Below are 19,320 nucleotides of genomic sequence, written 5' to 3' on the forward strand. Positions count from 1 at the left end.
GTCATATATGAAACAACTTCGGACCGTCGGAGGGTGGCTCTTATCTCTTGGATTATAAGCTCGGCTTATTCCAAGACCTGTACGGGATATAGAAACGTACATGATACTACAATCAAGAAAGTCAATCACACGATCTTCATAATGTCACACGTGGTTTCCTCTTTTCTAGCTAATCAAAACCTGTACTAATATAAAAGATTCCTGAAAGATCGGAAAGTCAATCACCACTTCTACAGCATTGACCTTGCCTTGCGTGGGGAAAAAAATAAAAGAATCAAATAAGAACAGTAAGAGACAAAAAAGGAAACAGACCAAAAATTCGCCTTGAAACGCGCATGAACTAAATTAAAATGACGGACTGGACCATGTGCTGATGAGACATTCACTTGACGATCAAAATTAGTTTGTCTGCTGAAGACGAGGCATACGGAAACGACGTACCTGCTGGGGAGGGAGATGCGGGTAGGCATACATCCCCTCAAACATTTGGGATTGAGGCTGACCGTATGCCGCAGTTGGGTCTGATTGAACGGCCCCGGGGTACATGGCAGGTTGCGGGCGGTACTCCTGGTCTTGAGGCATACCGTGCTGGCCAAGGGAAGCGTAATCGGCAGGACCCATGTGCTGGTGCGGTTGAACTCCATGAGGGGCAGGGGGTAGCTGACCCGGGGCAGCAGATGGTCCCGGGGCGGTACCGGCAGCTTGACTCGACCGCTTTGCATGAGAAGTTGCCTCCTCACGGGGAACTATATCAATGAGGAAGTCAAACATGTCCGATTTGGACAGCGCGGCGGCAATGTCGGATCGCTGGAGGGTACGACGTTTGTTATCCTCGGCGTGAATCCAGGCGCGCATGGTCAGCTCGGTAATGAAAATATCACAGCCCTTAGCAAACAAGATGGGTGCCTCTGCAGATATCATCTTGACCTCCGGGTCCGCCTTCATCACCTTCTTGATACGGGCCAATGGTAACTGGTGGATCTTGTAGTCGTGGTTGTCTGATTCCAGGTGGTTGATGACATGCTGCCAGTAGGTCGTCAAGATATCACGCGCGGTTCCTTGAAGGCCTTGGTTTACCTAGTTCTGGTGAGTATCGGAGCTCGACATGTGCTTGGTCATCTCATGAGCTTACGTTGGCCCAGGTACCAGTATACAACTCGGCAACTGGCGCATAACCTTGCGCTGAGAGCTATTTTTTACCCAACCTTGATTAGTTGATACTCAGAACATTTCGCGCGATCGTCATGGAATGAAGATAAGGCCCGCGTGGCTCACCGCGATGGACATACCGCTGCGCTAGCACCTATAGATAAATGACCGTTGTTAGTCTCCCTTTCAATCAATTGGGTAACCGAAAATGAAGCAACAAGACCAGCAGCTTGGCCCTGTAATGGACCCTGGTGCGTAGTTTTGGCGCGTAGCTTTGGCGCAACGATAACCTTGGAACTTACCATAATGACCCCCATTTCTAACATCATAAATCGGCTGTGGCTGCTGTCTGCTTTGCTGCGCAGAGCCTTGGGGGGATTGCTCCATGCTTGCTTCGGGGTTGAGCTATATGGGCCTCTGGGTGTGTGTCAGGCGGATGGTGCACTGGATGGAGAGGATGCGACGCGACCGGGTGTGAGATACGGTAAGGCGGGGTCGGCGGATATAAGAACAAAGAACAAAGAACAAAGAACAAATGGACTCTGTATAAAGACGGTTATCGGATGAGTATCACAGCCAGAAACTATGTGAAGCTTGTTGGGTTCGTCGAGGCGCGTTGCCAAGCTAAAGGTGTCGAGCTGTCTGACGTTTCCCCGGGGCCACCCCTCCGAGCTCGATGTATATAATACCTAACTATAGTTACCTACATGTACATATGTAAGTATACAATATATGGATGTGATATTTGGGGAGTTTATTTTAAGATGGTAATATAGGGTTTCTCTTGAATATAATCAGGTTTAATTTAAAATAGTTGGGTTATAAAGCATTGTATACAACATATAGTTGTATACCTAGGTATGATTTTATAACCACCTATACCTCTGATAGGTGAATTCCCTTGGGGCTTCGACTTTCAATACATGAGTACCATTTAGTCAGTACTTTAAAAATAAGTACTGGGTACTTAATGTCTACGCATTAACAGAACAGATTAGTTTGTACCCGGTACTGCTTTACAAAGTATTTTAAATCACATGACCCACTACTCCACTCTCGCACCAAGCAGAAATTTCTCATAAACGTTTGTCCGGCTCCGGGAAGCAGCAAGCAAAGCTAAGAAAAAATATAAATTCTCTCCACTCATCTTCATCACTCTTGTTTTGCTACCCTCCCTATCCAACAGGGATGGCTGACTCAACATGTGTGGATGTTCAGGAAGACCTGACTGATGATCAGATCCAGCAGTTGCTTCTTGAAGCAGAGACTCGACTGAAGGGTTCCAATGCCCTAACCACCCAGACTGATGATCTGGCATCTCTTAGGTATGGGAACTTTGTGAAGATTAATAATCTATGATCTAGGCTAACCTCCTTCTAGAATCCCGAAGTTGTCACCGGGGTCCTCACTGGAATCATACATTCGCCAGGGAGATGATGTTGCTACTGTCGATGCTGCAAAGATCACCGATCAAAAACAGAAGGAGTTGGCCAACTCTCTTCGCCCCGTTGAGATCAAGAAAGTGAATACCGTGAGTCATCCAATTACTTCCTTGCTGTACTTCCTTGCTGTCTTGCACCTTTTTTTTTTTTTTTTTTTTTGCTATGAGGAAAATATCCCAACGCGAAGCGCTTGATGCGGCGTAACCAGTCCGTCTTGGGCTGTGCTGCACCAGTGAGAGCCTTTTTATTCATAGTTACTCTGAGCATTTATCATAACCACTATCTTCTCTCGGTGTGCTATATCTGTGGGCAATTGCTAACAATCCTCACCTTTGATAGGACAAGCCGACTGCTGGACCTGAGTGGTTCAACCTTCCGAAGACAGAAATGACACCAGAGCTTAAGAGAGATCTGCAGCTCATCCGCATGCGTTCTGTGCTTGATCCCAAGCGTCACTACAAGAAAGAGAATGGCAAGGCTAAACCGCCAGAATATTCTCAGGTTGGAACCATCATTGAGGGCCCTACCGAGTTCTTCAGCAACCGCATCACCAAGAAGGACCGCAAGAAGAACTTTGTTGAGGAAACCTTGGCACTCGAACGTGGCACCAAGCGCTTCCAGGCCAAATACAGGGAAATTCAAGCCAACAAAACAAGCGGAAAGAAGTCCTTCTACAAGGACTTGCAGGCAAAGAGAACCCGGAAGAACAAGTGAAATTTCGGTCTCTACTTTCCTCAAACTATGCCACGGATGCAACAACCCCATATTAGCCATGGCCGGCATCTCAACAAAATGACCTTTGCTAGGATCCTGAAAAGCCAGACCTAGATCATCACGGTCTGGGATCATATGCATTCTGTGTCAAGCCCAGTCTTAAACACTGTCAAAGACATCCACAAGGGTTTCGACAACCAGTTTCTGGATCAATGTCAGTTTCATTGTCTTCCAAGGGTTGATGCAACGATCTTACCTGCATGTCAATGGCCGCCGCGCGGCCAGCTTCAAGAACTTCTTCGTGTCCTGCCATGCCCTCTTCTAGAAGAGCACTCAGTTCGCCTGCTGCTTTATTCTGGAGCAAATCGTCATCCCCGCGAGGTACAGGAGACAACACGGCCTTGTTAGTGACCAGACTGAATGCAAGCACTCGTAGGCCACAATGTCTGGCGGTAACAATCTCCGGTACTGTGGACATACCAACCACATCGGCACCCAGCATTCGAAGCATCCGGCTCTCGGCTCTTGTCTCGTAGCTTGATACTATCAGAATCGGATTCGAAGGGATTGTGTTGAGGTAACTTACGTGGGACCTCCGCAAAATGCATATACACCCTCGTGCAGCTTTCTCTTGCTTTCCGGTGATATGACTTTCTTCCATGACTGATGCACATGGCGACGGAGCTCAAGGTCATAGGCGTCAGACAGGGGCGGGAATCGCACTCCAAATTCATCTTCATTAGCTCCTCTCAATGGATGAGTTCCTGCCAGACCTGCGAGGAAGAGATGCTGTAACCCAGTGTTAGAATGACTGCACTCGATACTGTTGATGGAGATTTCTCTTACATCATTCAATAGAACGATATCTCCCACAGCGTACTCCGAATTCAAACCTCCGGCCGCATTGGTCACTACCAAACATCATTAATCATCGTTCTGTAATGTCAATCTTCGGAATATTAAGGACCAGGTAGAACATACAGACAACCGTATTCACTTGCAACTGCTTGAACACTCGAATTGGGAATGCCACCTGATCAATCGAGTGCCCCTCGTAGTAACTAGGTCAAGGTCAGCTGTGATATTACAAGCAGAATGGGGGCTTAAGCTGACTGAGCCCGGCCAACCATCAACACTGCAGGGATTTTCTGGCCGAGAAGACCAAAAACCAGCTTTCCAGCATGACCAGCGACTGTGGAATGTTAGAACCTCCCTCTCTAGGCCCGAATAAGATGACCAACCTGTTGAGCGAGGGAAGTGGGGGATGGATGCATAGTCAAATTCGACCCGTGACTCGGGTTGGATAGTATCTGCAAGTCCTCCTAGCCCTGAGCCACATACAATTGCAACCTGAGGCTTTTGCAGGGTCTCTGGCAACTTCGTTCTGAGATAAGAAACCGCTTCGTTAGCCCGCTCGAATGAGGACAGGTCTATCTTTGTCATTTTTGCGGACGTTAATGTCGTATACAAGAAGAAGTAAGAGAGATATATATATAGATAGATAGATATCAAGTGGGAAAGTAAGAGTGAAAAAAAAAAGCGACGTTTCCAAGTGCGGAGTCACATGGTTCCATTGCCCAGGTCGCTAGTTTGGCGGGTCGCAATGATCCGATTCATACCAGAACATTAGAGATAAGCGACCTTAGAGGATAATCACATCTACTAACTCATTGAATAGAATATTCTATCCGAAAGCTTAGCGTAAGAGAGTCGATCACCTATAAGGGGAACGCTAGATATATTGACGTTCACATAGGGTTGTACGAACGTTTTACTAGGATCAATCATCAATCTCATGTACTCGGTAGATCATGGTCTATTTGTCTTTATTATTATTATTATTATTATTATATCAATAGTTTAACGCATAGTCTCGTAGTATCGTAGTATCATAGTATCATAGTATCATAGACATATCACCGTCCATCGTTTTAGTTTCTCTATATATCCCAAGTTCCTCACTCACCGCCCTGGACTCGCTCCCCGAAAAAACCCATCCGCCAACAACAACAGACCTTCCTCAAAATCACGATTAACAATGTTCTCATACACATCGCGCTCTTTAATTGGAGTGGGCAAGCGCCTCCGGGTATGTTCTTATTCTGTAAGATTCACAATTACTGTGCTAACACCTCCTTGAAAGGCCCCTGTGCCATTCCGCTCTCTATCATCCCCAACCCAGCCAACTCCGCCGGAGCAAGAGAAGACACCCGCTCAAGACCCAACACCGACCCCTACACCAGTTGCTCCTGCAGAAGCTGCCCCTGTTTCCCCTACTCCTGCCACACCCATTGTGACTCCTACCGCTACCCCCGCCGCTACCGCCCCTGCGTCGACCGCTCCAGTAGCGTAAGAAACTCTTCAAATCTATGTATTTGGTCTTGTCGCTAATTGAGGTAACCCAGACCAACCGAAGCCGAGAAAATCACCGAGTCTAGTGTGAAAGAATGGTTAGTATCCAAGGCAATTGGCTCAATGTTCAAAAATATATCAAAGATCACTGCTCACAGTTCAGTTAGGTCTGAACGGTTAGGCGCATTCGGCGAGGATAGCCGACTTCCACGAAGCGTGCAAGCCATATACCTACGCCCTTTGCGGAGGAAGGTGGAATATGGCCTTCCAGTCTGCGACCTTCAATTGCGATCATACAGCGTCCGTAACGTGGAGTTTTTCACAGACTTTGCCATTCGTGCCGCTTACTACCTCAACCTCCCCGTGTCCGGGCCTGTGCCTCTCCCCCGCATCGTTGAACGCTGGACCGTACCCCGAAGCAACTTCGTGCACAAGAAAAGTCAAGAGAACTTTGAACGAATCACCCTCCGTCGACTGATTCAGATCAAGGATGGAAACCCACAAGCGGTGCAGGCATGGCTTGCATTTCTCCGGAAGCACGCATTTTATGGAGTCGGTATGAAGGCAAATGTCTGGGAACACGACAGTCTTGGTATGGGCTACCCTCCCCCCCTTAGCGCTTTCAATGATCAGTGTACTAACCATATTTCCTATACTAGATGCTGGTAAGGCCATGGATGCCTCTGTTGCCGAGGTGGAAGAAGCTCTTCGCCCCGAGCTCGCGCAATTCGGTCAGCGGAAGGACAACTCGGCCCCAGGCACGATATTCGATACTTTGAACAGTGAACGATTCGCCGAGCGCAAGCGTCTATAGATGGAATGGTAATCTACTGCTGAACTTGTATACCCGTGAACATCCGGACTTGGTGTGGCTTTGCTACAGGCGCTGTTTTCATTATATTCAAAAGCCTTCTTGATCTAGGCCATATGTATTTTACTGTTTTACTATTCTCATTTCAGCCCAGATGAAAGGAAACTTATATATACCGAAAGGAGGTTGCTCACCACAACTGAGTCCCTAATAGACGTACTACCTACCACTTCGATATGATATTATTTGGAATATGTGGAATATGTGAAATTTGACCTATTACAGATGTAGACAGTGCTCCGGTAATGATGCCCCGTACAGTTTCATCCGACACACATTGTACGATGTCTATCACGTGACATATTTCGCGTTTCGCGTTTTTCGGGGTCATAAGGGACTACGACAGTACGAAGTGATTGCACTTGGAATTTCCCATTCTCGCACCGATTGAGCGTCTATTGGAGATGTCTGCCAACGCGATGCGTCATGAATTTGTCTCGCTGGGGTCATTGCGTGCAAAACCCCTCCATATCCGCCCAAGCGGGCTCTCCCTTCTCCCAAGGAGATGCCATCGATGGAACAGCTCAAACAACACCCCAGCACAAGAGCCCATTATATTTTCGGGGATTCAGCCAACTGGAGTGCCTCATTTGGGAAATTATCTAGGAGCTTTACATCAATGGGTAAAGCTCCAGCAGGATGCAGCGGAAGGAACCAAGTTATTTTTCTCTATTGTTGATCTACATGCATTGACAGTATCGCAAAATCCAGCTCAATTGAAGAAATGGAGGAAAGAGGCCTTTGCAACCTTGCTTGCCGTGGGTCTGGATCCTAAGCGCTCGACCATATTCTACCAGTCCGGTGTAGGTTCCACCTTCTAGCTGTCCGCTCCCAAACATAAGAGAGACTTAATATTGATATTTTATCAGGTGCCGGCACATACTGAGTTGATGTGGATTCTCAGTACAGTGGCTTCTATGGGGTATCTGTCGCGTATGACACAGTGGAAGGTGAGCGGCGCTTTATTTTATATATATATATATATATGTGAGTATTCTATTGACACCCGTCCAGAGCAAGCTACAACTGCCTGACGATGCCACGCTGGATGATTCGACGGCACGGGCACAGCTGCGACTTGGTCTTTTCTCCTATCCAGTACTACAAGCTGCCGATATTCTTGTGCACAGGTATATTTATCGTCTACTTTGGCGCTTTCTTTACTAATGACCACCAAGAGCTACCCATGTCCCAGTTGGGGAAGACCAAAGACAGCACCTGGAATTTTCCCGATATACTGCGAACAGCTTCAACCACCTCTACGGGCCGATTTTCCCCATCCCAGAGGCATTGATCTGTAAGATAATAGTTCCCCATATTAGAAGACACAGAGGGAATACACCAGACACTAACTTGACCAGCTCCTGCCAAACGGGTGATGTCCCTCAAGGAACCCACTTCCAAGATGTCCAAATCGCACGCCGATGAGAAATCCCGAATTATCCTTACCGACTCGCCGGCTGAAATCCGCCAGAAAGTCAAGGTAGCCCTGACCGACTCGGAAGCAAGCATTACCTACGACCCGACGCGTCGGCCTGGGGTGTCTAATCTCATTGAGATCCTCAGCCACCTGGAAGGTGTATCGTGTGAGGAGATTGCGACTGACTTCCACAGCGCTAGTCTCCGATCGCTCAAGGAACATGTTGCAGAACGGATCGCGTATCATTTGCAAGAAATCCGAGATCGGTATATTACGATCATGGAGGATCAGACTGGTTACCTGGAGTCAGTGGCTGAGGAGGGGGCCGAAGCAGCGCGGGCCAACAGTCGGGTGACCATGCAGCAAATCCGGGACGCGATGGGTCTGTAAGTGGCCAGTGTCTTATCGAGTGATTATAGTAAGAAAATGTACAATAGGATATATACATATGCTACGGAGTACATGTGTAGTTACTATGTATACTCCGCGTAAGAGTCCGATGGATGGAAAGTGGAGTCAACCGCGTCATCGCCTCCACTACGTATGTCGCGTACGTATACTATATGTATACAGGGTATACCTAAGGACATGAGGATGATAATTAGATTTTTATTTTATTTTCGATGAATAATGTAAATTCTTATTAACTACCTAGGTATATATACTAGGTATATACCTATATATATAGATATAAAAAACTAAATTATATGGTGACGACAGCACTTGGGAGACTTCCGCGTTACCCGTTCAGGCAACCGTATATATATAATACACTATATAATACACTATATATATATATATATACTCCGTACTAATAGTATTATGGTAACTAGTAACATATGGTCCACACGTATAATCCGGTTGGAGCCGAGTAACTTGGCCATCTCTTTTTCTTGCCTCTTTTTTGCTTTTCCTTTCTTCAATTCCTTCAATTCTTTCCCTTTCTTCACCTTTCTCACACTTCTTCCTTTCCTCTTGTTATTCCCCAATCCTCATCCAACTCCACTTATATCGTCTCTTAAACCGTTCGAAAAAAAAAAAAAAAAACACACAGCTGATCTCTCACTTTCGGGCCGAATTCGGGGAGAACGATCGGCACTATGAAAAATAGTTGGATCCTATTGGTCACTGGCCTGGTGATGCCAGTCTGGGGTATAACTCTCCATCGACGAGATAATCCCGCGGTAGTACAAATGGATATTCAACGAAACGATATCTCCAACCCCGTCGCTAGAGATCAAGCACGGAGGAAACGGTCGACAGTCAGTCAGGCATTGGACAATCAGGTACACATATCATATCTATATTTAGATATATATACATATATATAATCTTACGGAAGATACTAATGTCTCGACCTAGGAAACTTTATACTTCTGTAATGTCACTCTAGGTACCCCCAAGCAGACCGTACGTCTGGTCCTCGACACTGGAAGTAGTGATTTGTGGACCAATACACCGAATTCTACTCTCTGTGCATCCACCAAGAACGTTTGCGCGGAATCCGGTACTTACGACTCGACCTCTTCCTCTTCATATTCCTTTGTGAATTCGGACTTCAATATCAGCTATGCTGATGGTTCCGGTGCCGCCGGAGACTATGTGACCGACACTCTTACCATCGGAGGAACAACTATTAAAGACTTCCAATTTGGCCTTGGGTTTTCATCTGGCTCCGCAGGTGAGTGATTTTGTGACAGATATATCATCCCTGCAGAGCTGACATGCGAGGTTGATCTACAGAGGGTGTGCTGGGTATAGGATACACCGTGAATGAAGTTCAGGTTGGCAGAAATGGAGACTCAGCCTATGCCAACCTGCCCAAGGCGATGGTCAACAAAGGAATAATCCAATCAAATGCCTACAGTCTCTGGCTGAACGACCTGGATGCGAACACCGGGTCGATTTTGTTTGGTGGAGTCAACACTAAAAAATATCACGGCACCCTACAAACAGTCCCCGTCCAGAAGGTCCGCGGACTATATTCGGAGTTCATCATCGCGCTCACTAAAGTGTCCCTCACCAATTCTTCCGGTGAAAATACCTATTCGTCCAGCTCCATTCCGGCGGGTGTATTACTGGACTCGGGAAGCTCCCTTACGTACCTTCCAGACGCCCTTGTCCAGGATATCTACGATGATCTCGGGGTCTCGTACGAGTCGGAGAGTGGCATTGGCTACGTTGAATGCAGCATGGCAAATGACAACATCACCCTCAGTTACACGTTCTCATCCCCGACGATTAACGTGGGCATCGATGAGATGGTCATCGATGTTGGCGATCTTTACTTCCGAAACGGCAAGCGGGCCTGCGTTTTCGGTATTGTTCCCGCAGGAAGCAGCACGGCAGTCCTGGGAGATACGTTCCTGCGCAGTGCGTATGTGGTATACGATCTCGCCAACAATGAGATCTCCCTCGCCAACACCAACTTCAACGCCACCGAGAATGATATCTTGGAGATCGGGACTGGCACCGATTCCGTCCCCGGTGCCACTGCAGTCTCGAACCCAGTGACTACTGCACCAGTTGGTGGCACCGCTGCTCGCATTGGGGGTATTGGGGGAGGATCCAGCATCTTTGGCACGGCCTCTGCCACTGGAAATATGGCCATCCCCAAGGCAACCGCTATGCCGAAACACCTGGCTGTCGGTCTCGCCGGTATGGGAGCTCTTTTGGCTCTTTAGGGCCTTGGATTCAAATCTTTTCTTCTTCTTCTTCTTCTTCTTCTTCTTCTTCTTCTTCTTCTTCTTCTTCTTCTGTATATGTCTTGCATACTGGCGTATTTGGAGTCTGGGCAGGCTATACCTAGAATTCTTTTCCGTCATATTCTCAATTATCTAGGTTTTATGTGTTATGAAATGGACATTCAGTGATTTAATAACTACATGTGGAGTACTAATATTGGGTTTTCCTATTAGTGTTCGCTCCTTTCATACCTTTTATTAAAGTGTTTTTGATTTCTATAAGATCGAAAAGGGGAAAAGGGACGGGAAAATATATCAAGGACTATTGTCGATAATTACATATGTTATACTATAACTATTATATATATATGATTAATCTTGGCATCAACGGAATCTCTTGGCACCAACGTTCCTTGACTGACCACTGATATTTCCACAATGCCCCGAATCCCCTTTTCTGTCATCAGAAAAGCACAACGGGAAAATTATCTTCTGCCTGTACTCCTCAAAGAATGCCGCACAATCGATTCTGCTCGCAATGAACTTCGTTGGCTGCGTGAGCGGGCAGTTCGTGATAGCCAGTCTCTTCCAGGAAAGGGATGGAGAGGCCGCTTGCGCTCTATGTGTCAGATGCGATCTAGAGGATATCCCCTCCAATATATCCTTGGAGATCAACCATTCGGTGACTTGGAAATTCTTTGCCGAAGAGGCGTTCTGATCCCAAGGTCTGCCTACCGGATTTTTTTTTTTTGATTTAAAAAAGCCATATCTCTTGCTGACAACGTTTTGTAGACCAGAGACCGAATCATATACATACCAAGCGGCCAAATTAGTCCGTCAAATGGCCCTGGGCCGTAATGAGAAGCCCAAGTCTCCCAATCAGCCGAGACCCTTGCGTGTCATCGACCTTTGCACTGGCACAGGCTGTATACCACTTCTTCTGCACGCATTACTTGCCCCTCATTTCCAGCTGGAGATAATGGGGGTGGACATCAGTCCTACAGCCTTAGTACTAGCCCAGAAGAACCTCGAGCATAACTTGCAATTGGGCCAATTGGCATCCACCGCAGACACAGACATCCACTTCTATCGCGCCGATGTCCTCGGAGATGGCAGTGACAATTCAGTACCGTCCATTGAGTCAATACTCCAAATCCAACCCCCCAATTTTGGAGGATTGGACATCTCATCACCCCACCAAAAAAGTGAGTGTGATCTGTTAATTTCCAACCCGCCCTACATATCCCAAACAGAGTTCCGCAACGGCACCACTGCGCGCAGTGTACGTCGCTTCGAGCCAAAGCTGGCACTTGTGCCTCCGCACTCGGGCCCCGGGATGGAAGACTGCATGCCTGAGGATATCTTCTACCTCCGCATTCTCACTCTGGCATTCAAGTTGAAGGCCAAGCTCACGGTGCTGGAGTGTGGCGATTCTCACCAGGCCAATCGAGTGGTTGCCCTTCACAAGCGACTTGCTTCTGCTGAAACCGGACGGTTTAGTGCGGAGGTATGGCCGAGTCGAGAGCAAGATTTGGCTGAGAATGGGTTTCATGCGACTGACGGATCGCGAGGTGTTATCATACAGGCTCTCCGGTAGCGAGCACAAGATGTCCATCATTCTCGTTCCATCAGAGGAGCTTTTCCTCCTGTGTCGGATCATCATCAAAAGGCCTGTTTCCATAGGTGGCAGTGATTGCAGCCTTTGCCGCGCGAAAAACCAGGTGGTCTGGTCTGGTAGATTTCAGCCGGCCATTCTTCCAAGGAGTACCTCAATGTTTGGGGCTAGAGTACTTGATGGAAACAAAAATGGATATGGATTATGAGTTTCGATATTAATTTTAATCTTATGAATAAATTTGAACTAGTTTGGTAATTCTTGTTTTATCGATTTGAAAATATCATACATCTGCATCAATTTTCGACTTTAAGATGACCCCATAAACTTGCAATATATAGAAGAGAAATGTACAGAAAAGACCCAACCAAGTGCATTTCGACTGCCCACGAAAAAAAAGAAGAAGAAGAAGAAGAAGAAAAAAAAAAAAAAAGAACATTATGTACAGAAGGGGTAGATCATCAGTAGGTCAGAGTGCTGCCGGTCAGTTTTGGGTGTATTAAAACAGGTAAGAGATGCGCAAGGCGAATTAATGTACTTGAGTTAGCGTGAAAAAAAAGGCACGGGAAACGATAGGGAGATGCAACAGTCCAAATCCAAAACCCAGGCCAAGAAAGCCAAGACATACAGCCCCGTCTATCGGGGAGTTTGCGATAAAGTTCAAATGGTTCCTGTAGTCTAGAACCAATCATTGTGAAGTCATGAAGAATGCGATGCCGTCGTTTCAAAGATTCTTCTTTTTGTCGGCGGAGTAGCTGCGATCGTCTTCGCCCTCGACATCCTTGAGAATTGACTCCATCTCCTTGGCCTGGCGCTTCCACTCCTTGTCGCCCATCTTCGTTTCTCTGCGGAAAAGCTCCTCGTTGGGCTTGCGGTAGCTGCCACCCAGACGGTCCCAGAGAGTGGTAAACTGTCCGTAGTTGTAGTTGAAGTACAGGTGGTGCATGGTGTGGCAGGCCGCACCGTTCACGATGGGGCTGTTGGCGACGTACTCGCCATCATGAATGAAGACGGTCCACAGGTTGATAAATCCGAACAGGAAGACGTAGGCAAACTTCTGCAGGGGGAAGATGAAGGGGAAGACGTGGTACGGGACACTCTGGGACCAGCCATCGAGCGGGTGGAAGGCGTGCGAGGCATAAGGGCTCGGCATGATCCATTTGTGGTGAGGCTTGTGCAGGGTCTTGTAGACGCGGGGGTGGTGCAGGCCACGGTGGATCCAGTAGATGAAGAAATCGGTAAAGCAGATGAAGAAGGGGATTTGGAGGAGGCTGTAGTACGGGAAGGGCTCTTCGGCGGTGGTGTCGTAAAGTTTGGCGTATCCGCGAACCTCCAGAACGAAGAAAGGAGCTGTCAACAGTGACATTGGGGGCATTGCAGCCATGGCCTGTCTGATCTCCAGACCAATCTGGTTCTTGAGGAATTTGGGGTGATTGTAGGTTGTCTTGTCCCAGATAAAGATGTAAGAAAGCGAGGCGACCAAGAAGTAGACGAGCAGACCAAACAGCCTAATTTGAGCGTTAGTTTCTTATGTTGACGCGGTAAAAAAGAAAAGTGGCGGGATTGGCGCATTACCAAGTAATCAAGAAAAAGCTCGTGAATTGACGGTAGACATTGTTCCTAGGCCAAGCACTCAGGTACGCGTATTTCGAAGGTTCCAGGTAGATCATCTGTGTAGCCTGTTCATAGACATAAGGTTCCGGACCAAAAAGGGCCATTGAAGTGTTGGCGGCCGCATTGACGAAGGCCGGCAGCGAGACGGACGAGGAGAGCGAGGCGGGAAGGAGTGTCGAATAAAGGCGATCACCAATGAAGGTGTCCCATAATTCCAGAATGATATCCATGATTGAGGGCACAGATAGGGTGGGGAAGGAGAGAGGGAGGAGTTGAAGAGGTACTTGAGGGAACAAAAAAGGAGATTCGCGGCGAATAACAAAGTAGTCACACCAGCGCGGAACCGCCACAGCCGTTGCGATGCCACCTTTTCTTATTAAGCCAATTGATCCAGGGGGAATGGTCTGATGCGGGATATATAATATATATTTATCTTATGAGTGGACATTATAGTGTGTAAAAGTATATAATATATAATATAATATTATTTTTGGTATATCTTCATTTTTCTATCACTTCGTATACATACCTACCCTCCAAGGTTGCTCTACCAAGTCACTATGGAGTAAAAAAAAAGAGAAAAACTTAAAAGAACCCCTGGTTTGCCACAGTTTATGCCTTGATGCCTGGGGGCCATACTGTGGCTATGTATATGTGGCTAGTTATGGCTATTTATTGCCTGATAGATCAGGCAATAATGACCAAAGTACTCCGTACTCCGTACTGAGGTCCATTAATTACATTGTATAGGTAATGGCAATACTAAATTGATACCGCACGGGCCAGTTCCACTTCTGCTTCCCGTACTCAGAGGTACCTCCACTGCCCACACTTGCCAGTGTAGATCCAAGTATTCCCTGGTATTCCCGGGTATCTTCAGCCATTGGAACAATACCGGTTTTATGCGAACCTCACGATCTGGACCCATCCATGGATGTACAGTGTTGCAATGTGCAATGTACCTAACTATATATGTAGTTACATATGTAGGTAGTTAACTATTTGAACAAAGTACTTGGAACATGGTGATTTTTCTTTTTAATCATATAGCGTGAAATGTTCTTCATTTACAGATGTAATTATCGACTTGAACACTTTATCATTGTATCAAACATAAAGATACAAATTGATTATGTACAACCTTAGTCTACTCCGTACGGTCAGACCCGCTGCGCTTCTCGCCTATCACCTCGCTTCTCGCGTTAACCACTGCCGCCTTCCCCCAAACTCAAACCTTCCCGCTTTAAAGTGTCATCTGCCAGCCTCTTCCACCCCTCTTACCACTACACCCCCCCATTCTCATCTCCCAGTTTATATTGTATCGCCCACTATCGCTGTGGCTAGCTGCGTGGTGCTATCCACCAAGCATTGAAGCCTCAGTGATCAAGATCATTGAGTCCAGGTCAAAACCTTGGTTGCGATCTCATTTGCTGACCCAGAGCTGCTATCCGAGCATCGCTTTTGTCCCCTTCTGTGACTTCAAAAAATCAAGAAGGAAAAAAATATATCCTACCATGTACAACGCTCATCGCGGGATGGTGCCCGCTCCCAACTCCCGTCTGACGGAGTTGCTGGATCAACTGCGCCAGGAGTTTGAGAGCCAGTCGCGAAACACCGGTGAATTTGAGCATCAGTGTATGTTATCTATGCCCTCTGACACATTGTTACCCCTTTCTCTATGCTCAGGCCATTTGCGCCTTGAGCCCCCCTGTCCAATCCTCGTATACATTTATACAAGCAGCTGCCACCTCATTCCCCCTCCCCCCAATGACTGCAGCTCCATGAGTCCCGACATTCGCTGAAATGTTATCTAACTGACAGATCATGCAGTGACTGGTCAACTCCAAGAGATGGAGATGATCCGTCAAAAGGTCTATCAACTGGAACAGGCGCAGATCAAGATCAAGCAAGAGTGCGTTCCCTTTACCTTCGTTGAAAGCTCCAATAATCCTCTCTGACATGACATCTTTCTTTTTCTTCTTCTAGCTACGAATCCGAGATTCGAATGCTGCGACATGAACTTGAGGCGCGTGGCGTGCAAACCATCCCTTCCCACATCGGCGGACCCGCTGCGGCTCATACAGCTCCTTCCCAGGCTCCCCCACCTGCCTTGGGCCACGGCCCCAGCAATCTGTTTGGTGGTATCATGACCAACCCATCAGGTAGTGGCCCCGGTCTTGCACCTTCCCTTCCCCAGGATCAGCAGCCTCCCCAGCATCCCCTTCAACCGCCTGCTTCGGTCGCTCAGCCTGGCGCACCGCAACCCCAGCAGAGCTCCTTTGGAGGATATCCGGCTGGCGCTGCTGTGAACGGTATGTCGCTGTGTTTATGAAACTCGTCGCTCAGTCCACTGACCCGTTGGATCGTTGAAATCTCCCAGGCTATGGACCGCCTCCACCTCCCACTGCATCCCCAGGCCCCGGTAAAAGCCAGGGCCGTGGCCGTGTTCCCCCAGGCCCCGGTACCCCCCAGCAAACCCATATCGCCTACCCGGATCCCCGCGCATCCCCCCAGATCCCTCGCCCGACTCCTCCGAACCCCCCTCTCGGCCGCACAGCCGAACGTCCGGGAAACATGTTGGCAAACTGGAATCCCGATGATTTGCCTCCGTCGCAGAAGCGTGAGGGTTCCGATTGGTACGCCGTGTTCAACCCCGAGGTCCAGCGTGTTCTCGATGTGGAGCTGGTGCACCATTTGAATCACGATAGCGTCGTTTGTTGTGTGCGCTTCAGTCGGGATGGCAAGTACTTGGCGACGGGCTGCAACCGCTCGGCTCAAATCTTCGACGTGACCACCGGTCAGAATGTGGCCACCCTTCAGGATGAGAATGTCGACAAGGATGGCGACCTGTACATTCGCAGCGTGTGCTTCAGTCCGGATGGCAAATATCTTGCGACTGGTGCCGAGGATAAGCAGATTCGCGTAAGTTTTCGGTTTATTATGGAACCCGCAGCATGTGGGAAGATCGCTGACTGACTGTGATTGGCTTTAGGTTTGGGATATCAACCAGCGCACCATCAAGCATATCTTCAGTGGCCACGAGCAGGACATCTACTCTTTGGACTTTGCTGGCAACGGTCGATTCATCGCCTCTGGCAGTGGAGACAAGACCGTGCGCCTTTGGGATATTCTCGATGGCAAGCTTGTCTACACCCTTAGCATTGAGGATGGTGTCACTACTGTGGCCATGTCTCCGGATGGCCGTTACGTGGCTGCCGGTTCGTTGGACAAGAGCGTGCGCGTCTGGGATACTACCACCGGATACCTGGTGGAGCGCCTGGAGAACCCCGATGGCCACAAGGACAGTGTTTACTCGGTCGCATTCGCACCCAATGGCCGTGACCTTGTCAGTGGCAGTCTGGACAAGACTATCAAGCTCTGGGAGCTTACCGTTCCTCGGGGCATGCACCCCCACAGTGCCATCAAGGGTGGCAAGTGTATCCGTACATTTGAGGGCCACAAGGTTAGATCTGAGATTACTTGGGAGAGAGACCGGCAGAAGCTAACTTTTTTCTTTTTTACTATCATCTAGGACTTTGTTCTCAGTGTGTGCCTGACTCCCGACGGTGCTTGGGTGATGAGTGGTTCCAAGGACCGTGGTGTTCAATTCTGGGATCCGGTGACTGGAAATGCCCAGATGATGCTTCAAGGCCACAAGAACTCCGGTGAGTTTGATTCAATCGTCGGATGTGGTGGTCCTCTCTCTAATTCTTAACTCCGAATAGTCATCTCGGTTGCACCCAGTCCTACTGGCAACCTGTTCGCGACCGGCAGTGGAGACATGCGTGCACGAATCTGGAGGTGAGTGTTTTCGTATTCCCCCTGTGTTTCAGATTATAAGCTGACTTTTGACTTTTTCTAGATACTCGGCGTACACTGGACGATGAAAGGGTTGATCCTTTGGGCGCATTATGATGTTTTTTTTTGCTTTGCTTTGGTTATGGGCTGTTGAATTTGTCTATTTATTTTCCCCCTCTTATATACACTTTAGTGTATACGTGAATTCCTCTTCAATTCCAAAATTGCCATTCTTTACTATACGAAGTATATGGAGTATATTGTTATAAGCCGTGTTAATGGATGTAGACGTAGAAAAGGGGTCACACGGACATTCTGGAACGAGCTGAACTTCCCAACAACACCATCCCTGCCCGTCTGAATCACCACAGAGCCTCCGAAATACCAAGAGACTGAGAGATTGGAAATATTCTGAAATAATCAGATTATTCAGGGTGGGTACGAAGAGTACGGAGAGGACGGAGTAGGTAATATACACATCAACTCTCCTGATCCAAAATCTCACCGAACTAGGCTTAACGCATATGCACTGGCTAGGTACCTTCGCCCATTCAGGAAGTAGTTCGTGAAGACTAGTCGCATCCCTGCAGGAACCATTACAAGTCCCGACACCTCATCTCGACGCAGGACGTGCAGGGTTGCCACTCGTGTCAGATGGGACATGGCTGTCACTTCTCGGATCATCAATATGGAGCCAACTAAGCCCACGAGTGGCCATGATCGACATGGCCCATGAGCCAAGCCATTTGTCTGATTAAGGGGAAAATCCAAAGTACCAAGTATGGAGTACATCGAGATCAGACCAAAGCCCGCGTGTTAACTCCTCCGATGGGCCAGAATCAATTATCTTTCCCGCCCCCGCAAAGAAAAAAAAAAGAGAGAGAGAGAGAGAGAGAGAGAGAGAAAGAAAGAAACAGATCGCACTAGATGGAAAAGGCACAACTTGATTGGCTTTTCCCAAGAGAATCAGATCACCCGACTGAATTTTCCAGGGCCTTAGGCGGCTAGCTGGGATATTCGATGGGCTGAGATCGGACACTATTGGCGACTATCGGGATGGCGCATCCTGGTACTCGTAATTACGGCCCAGCTGGCCATTGAGCGATTGCTGACTCCGAGATCGACTGAATAATCTACATGTCGACTGCAGGTCGATCACGGCCCACTTGGGAATTCGATTTGAAGGCCCGGCCCGTCTCTCCTCGAGGGGAGAGATGCACAGCACGATGAGTTTGCGTGTTTTTCTTTTCTTTTTTTTATGAGATTTCGAGTCTGACAGATGTCAGTCTCTTCACCAATATCAATTATAGAAGTGTACAGAGTACGGGGAAACCAAAGGACAGGGAAAGAAAAAAAAAAAGAGAGAGATCAAGGCTTTCGTCGCCAGTCGCGGCTGTGAGTATATAATTTTTTTTTTTCATTCCCTGTGTGACTGACACACATTTCACACCGAAGTTGAAATACATTACCACTAATGAGAATTACTATTTTCCTCGTGGTACAGGAATTTGATGCGTCCAAAGCAAATGCATTGGGATGCAATGCACCTGTATGCTCTCCTCTTCAGGGCTTCAGGGCCAGGGTTCTAGGAAACCCTCGATTTGATTTGATTTTTATATATTATTTCCCCGGTGGAGTCAGGTCGCCTCAATCATCCAAGA

The 19,320-nt window shown here is 47.8% G+C and overlaps 9 protein-coding genes across 9 annotated transcripts; 6 read left to right on the forward strand and 3 right to left on the reverse strand.

Moving 5' to 3' along the window:
• Nucleotides 1–382: 382 nt before the first annotated feature.
• Nucleotides 383–1,536, reverse strand: hapE (CCAAT-binding factor complex subunit HapE; the record flags this gene model as incomplete). Its single annotated transcript, XM_056879486.1, has 5 exons — nt 383–385; nt 442–1,077; nt 1,133–1,189; nt 1,290–1,303; nt 1,452–1,536. 5 exons carry the CDS (start codon nt 1,534–1,536, stop codon nt 383–385), a joined length of 795 nt encoding a protein of 264 aa, XP_056724805.1.
• Nucleotides 1,537–2,270: 734 nt separating this feature from the next.
• Nucleotides 2,271–3,331, forward strand: N7487_011757 (Fcf2 domain-containing protein). The gene is made up of 3 exons (XM_056879487.1): nt 2,271–2,474; nt 2,530–2,680; nt 2,931–3,331. The coding sequence occupies exons 1-3, from the start codon at nt 2,338–2,340 to the stop codon at nt 3,303–3,305; spliced, it is 663 nt and encodes a 220-aa protein (XP_056724806.1). The 5' UTR covers nt 2,271–2,337; the 3' UTR covers nt 3,306–3,331.
• A 133-nt stretch (nt 3,332–3,464) lies between these two features.
• On the reverse strand, nt 3,465–4,748 carry N7487_011758 (purine-nucleoside phosphorylase; the record flags this gene model as incomplete). Its single annotated transcript, XM_056879488.1, has 7 exons — nt 3,465–3,509; nt 3,562–3,841; nt 3,892–4,094; nt 4,152–4,216; nt 4,287–4,366; nt 4,419–4,497; nt 4,547–4,748. 7 exons carry the CDS (start codon nt 4,746–4,748, stop codon nt 3,465–3,467), a joined length of 954 nt encoding a protein of 317 aa, XP_056724807.1.
• A 595-nt stretch (nt 4,749–5,343) lies between these two features.
• Nucleotides 5,344–6,471, forward strand: N7487_011759 (mitochondrial 37S ribosomal protein uS10m; the record flags this gene model as incomplete). Its single annotated transcript, XM_056879489.1, has 5 exons — nt 5,344–5,394; nt 5,449–5,654; nt 5,711–5,755; nt 5,825–6,249; nt 6,317–6,471. 5 exons carry the CDS (start codon nt 5,344–5,346, stop codon nt 6,469–6,471), a joined length of 882 nt encoding a protein of 293 aa, XP_056724808.1.
• A 461-nt stretch (nt 6,472–6,932) lies between these two features.
• On the forward strand, nt 6,933–8,338 carry N7487_011760 (tryptophan--tRNA ligase MSW1; the record flags this gene model as incomplete). Its single annotated transcript, XM_056879490.1, has 5 exons — nt 6,933–7,331; nt 7,398–7,478; nt 7,543–7,658; nt 7,707–7,825; nt 7,890–8,338. The coding sequence occupies 5 exons, from the start codon at nt 6,933–6,935 to the stop codon at nt 8,336–8,338; spliced, it is 1,164 nt and encodes a 387-aa protein (XP_056724809.1).
• An 803-nt stretch (nt 8,339–9,141) lies between these two features.
• Nucleotides 9,142–10,632, forward strand: N7487_011761 (pepsin-like aspartic protease; the record flags this gene model as incomplete). Its single annotated transcript, XM_056879491.1, has 3 exons — nt 9,142–9,234; nt 9,311–9,629; nt 9,692–10,632. 3 exons carry the CDS (start codon nt 9,142–9,144, stop codon nt 10,630–10,632), a joined length of 1,353 nt encoding a protein of 450 aa, XP_056724810.1.
• An 841-nt stretch (nt 10,633–11,473) lies between these two features.
• Nucleotides 11,474–12,229, forward strand: N7487_011762 (uncharacterized protein; the record flags this gene model as incomplete). The annotated part of the gene is made up of 1 exon (XM_056879492.1): nt 11,474–12,229. One exon carries the CDS (start codon nt 11,474–11,476, stop codon nt 12,227–12,229), a length of 756 nt encoding a protein of 251 aa, XP_056724811.1.
• A 707-nt stretch (nt 12,230–12,936) lies between these two features.
• N7487_011763 (sterol desaturase family protein) lies at nt 12,937–14,131 on the reverse strand. Its single transcript, XM_056879493.1, has 2 exons — nt 13,823–14,131; nt 12,937–13,755 (listed from the first exon to the last, which is right to left on the reverse strand). The coding sequence occupies exons 1-2, from the start codon at nt 14,089–14,091 to the stop codon at nt 12,972–12,974; spliced, it is 1,053 nt and encodes a 350-aa protein (XP_056724812.1). The 5' UTR covers nt 14,092–14,131; the 3' UTR covers nt 12,937–12,971.
• Nucleotides 14,132–15,375: 1,244 nt separating this feature from the next.
• rcoA (uncharacterized protein) lies at nt 15,376–17,748 on the forward strand (the record flags this gene model as incomplete). Its single annotated transcript, XM_056879494.1, has 8 exons — nt 15,376–15,496; nt 15,683–15,773; nt 15,848–16,173; nt 16,242–16,783; nt 16,854–17,324; nt 17,394–17,526; nt 17,587–17,662; nt 17,724–17,748. 8 exons carry the CDS (start codon nt 15,376–15,378, stop codon nt 17,746–17,748), a joined length of 1,785 nt encoding a protein of 594 aa, XP_056724813.1.
• Nucleotides 17,749–19,320: the final 1,572 nt, after the last annotated feature.

This window comes from Penicillium crustosum (assembly GCF_028827405.1).
Source record: "Penicillium crustosum strain IBT 35664 chromosome Unknown utg000005l_segment0_segment0, whole genome shotgun sequence".
NCBI classification, from domain to species: Eukaryota; Fungi; Ascomycota; class Eurotiomycetes; order Eurotiales; family Aspergillaceae; genus Penicillium; species Penicillium crustosum.

Excerpts from the sequence above, each read along its gene's own strand:
- N7487_011757 (XM_056879487.1), top strand. The coding sequence starts at position 2,338 with ATGGCTGACTCAACATGTGTGGATGTTCAGGAAGACCTGACTGATGAT. Across the intron at positions 2,475-2,529 it reads GATGATCTGGCATCTCTTAG|AATCCCGAAGTTGTCACCGG; the intron begins GTATGGGAACTT and ends ACCTCCTTCTAG. Across the intron at positions 2,681-2,930 it reads AGATCAAGAAAGTGAATACC|GACAAGCCGACTGCTGGACC; the intron begins GTGAGTCATCCA and ends CACCTTTGATAG.
- N7487_011763 (XM_056879493.1), bottom strand. The coding sequence starts at position 14,091 with ATGGATATCATTCTGGAATTATGGGACACCTTCATTGGTGATCGCCTT. Across the intron at positions 13,756-13,822 it reads AGCTTTTTCTTGATTACTTG|GCTGTTTGGTCTGCTCGTCT; the intron begins GTAATGCGCCAA and ends CGCTCAAATTAG.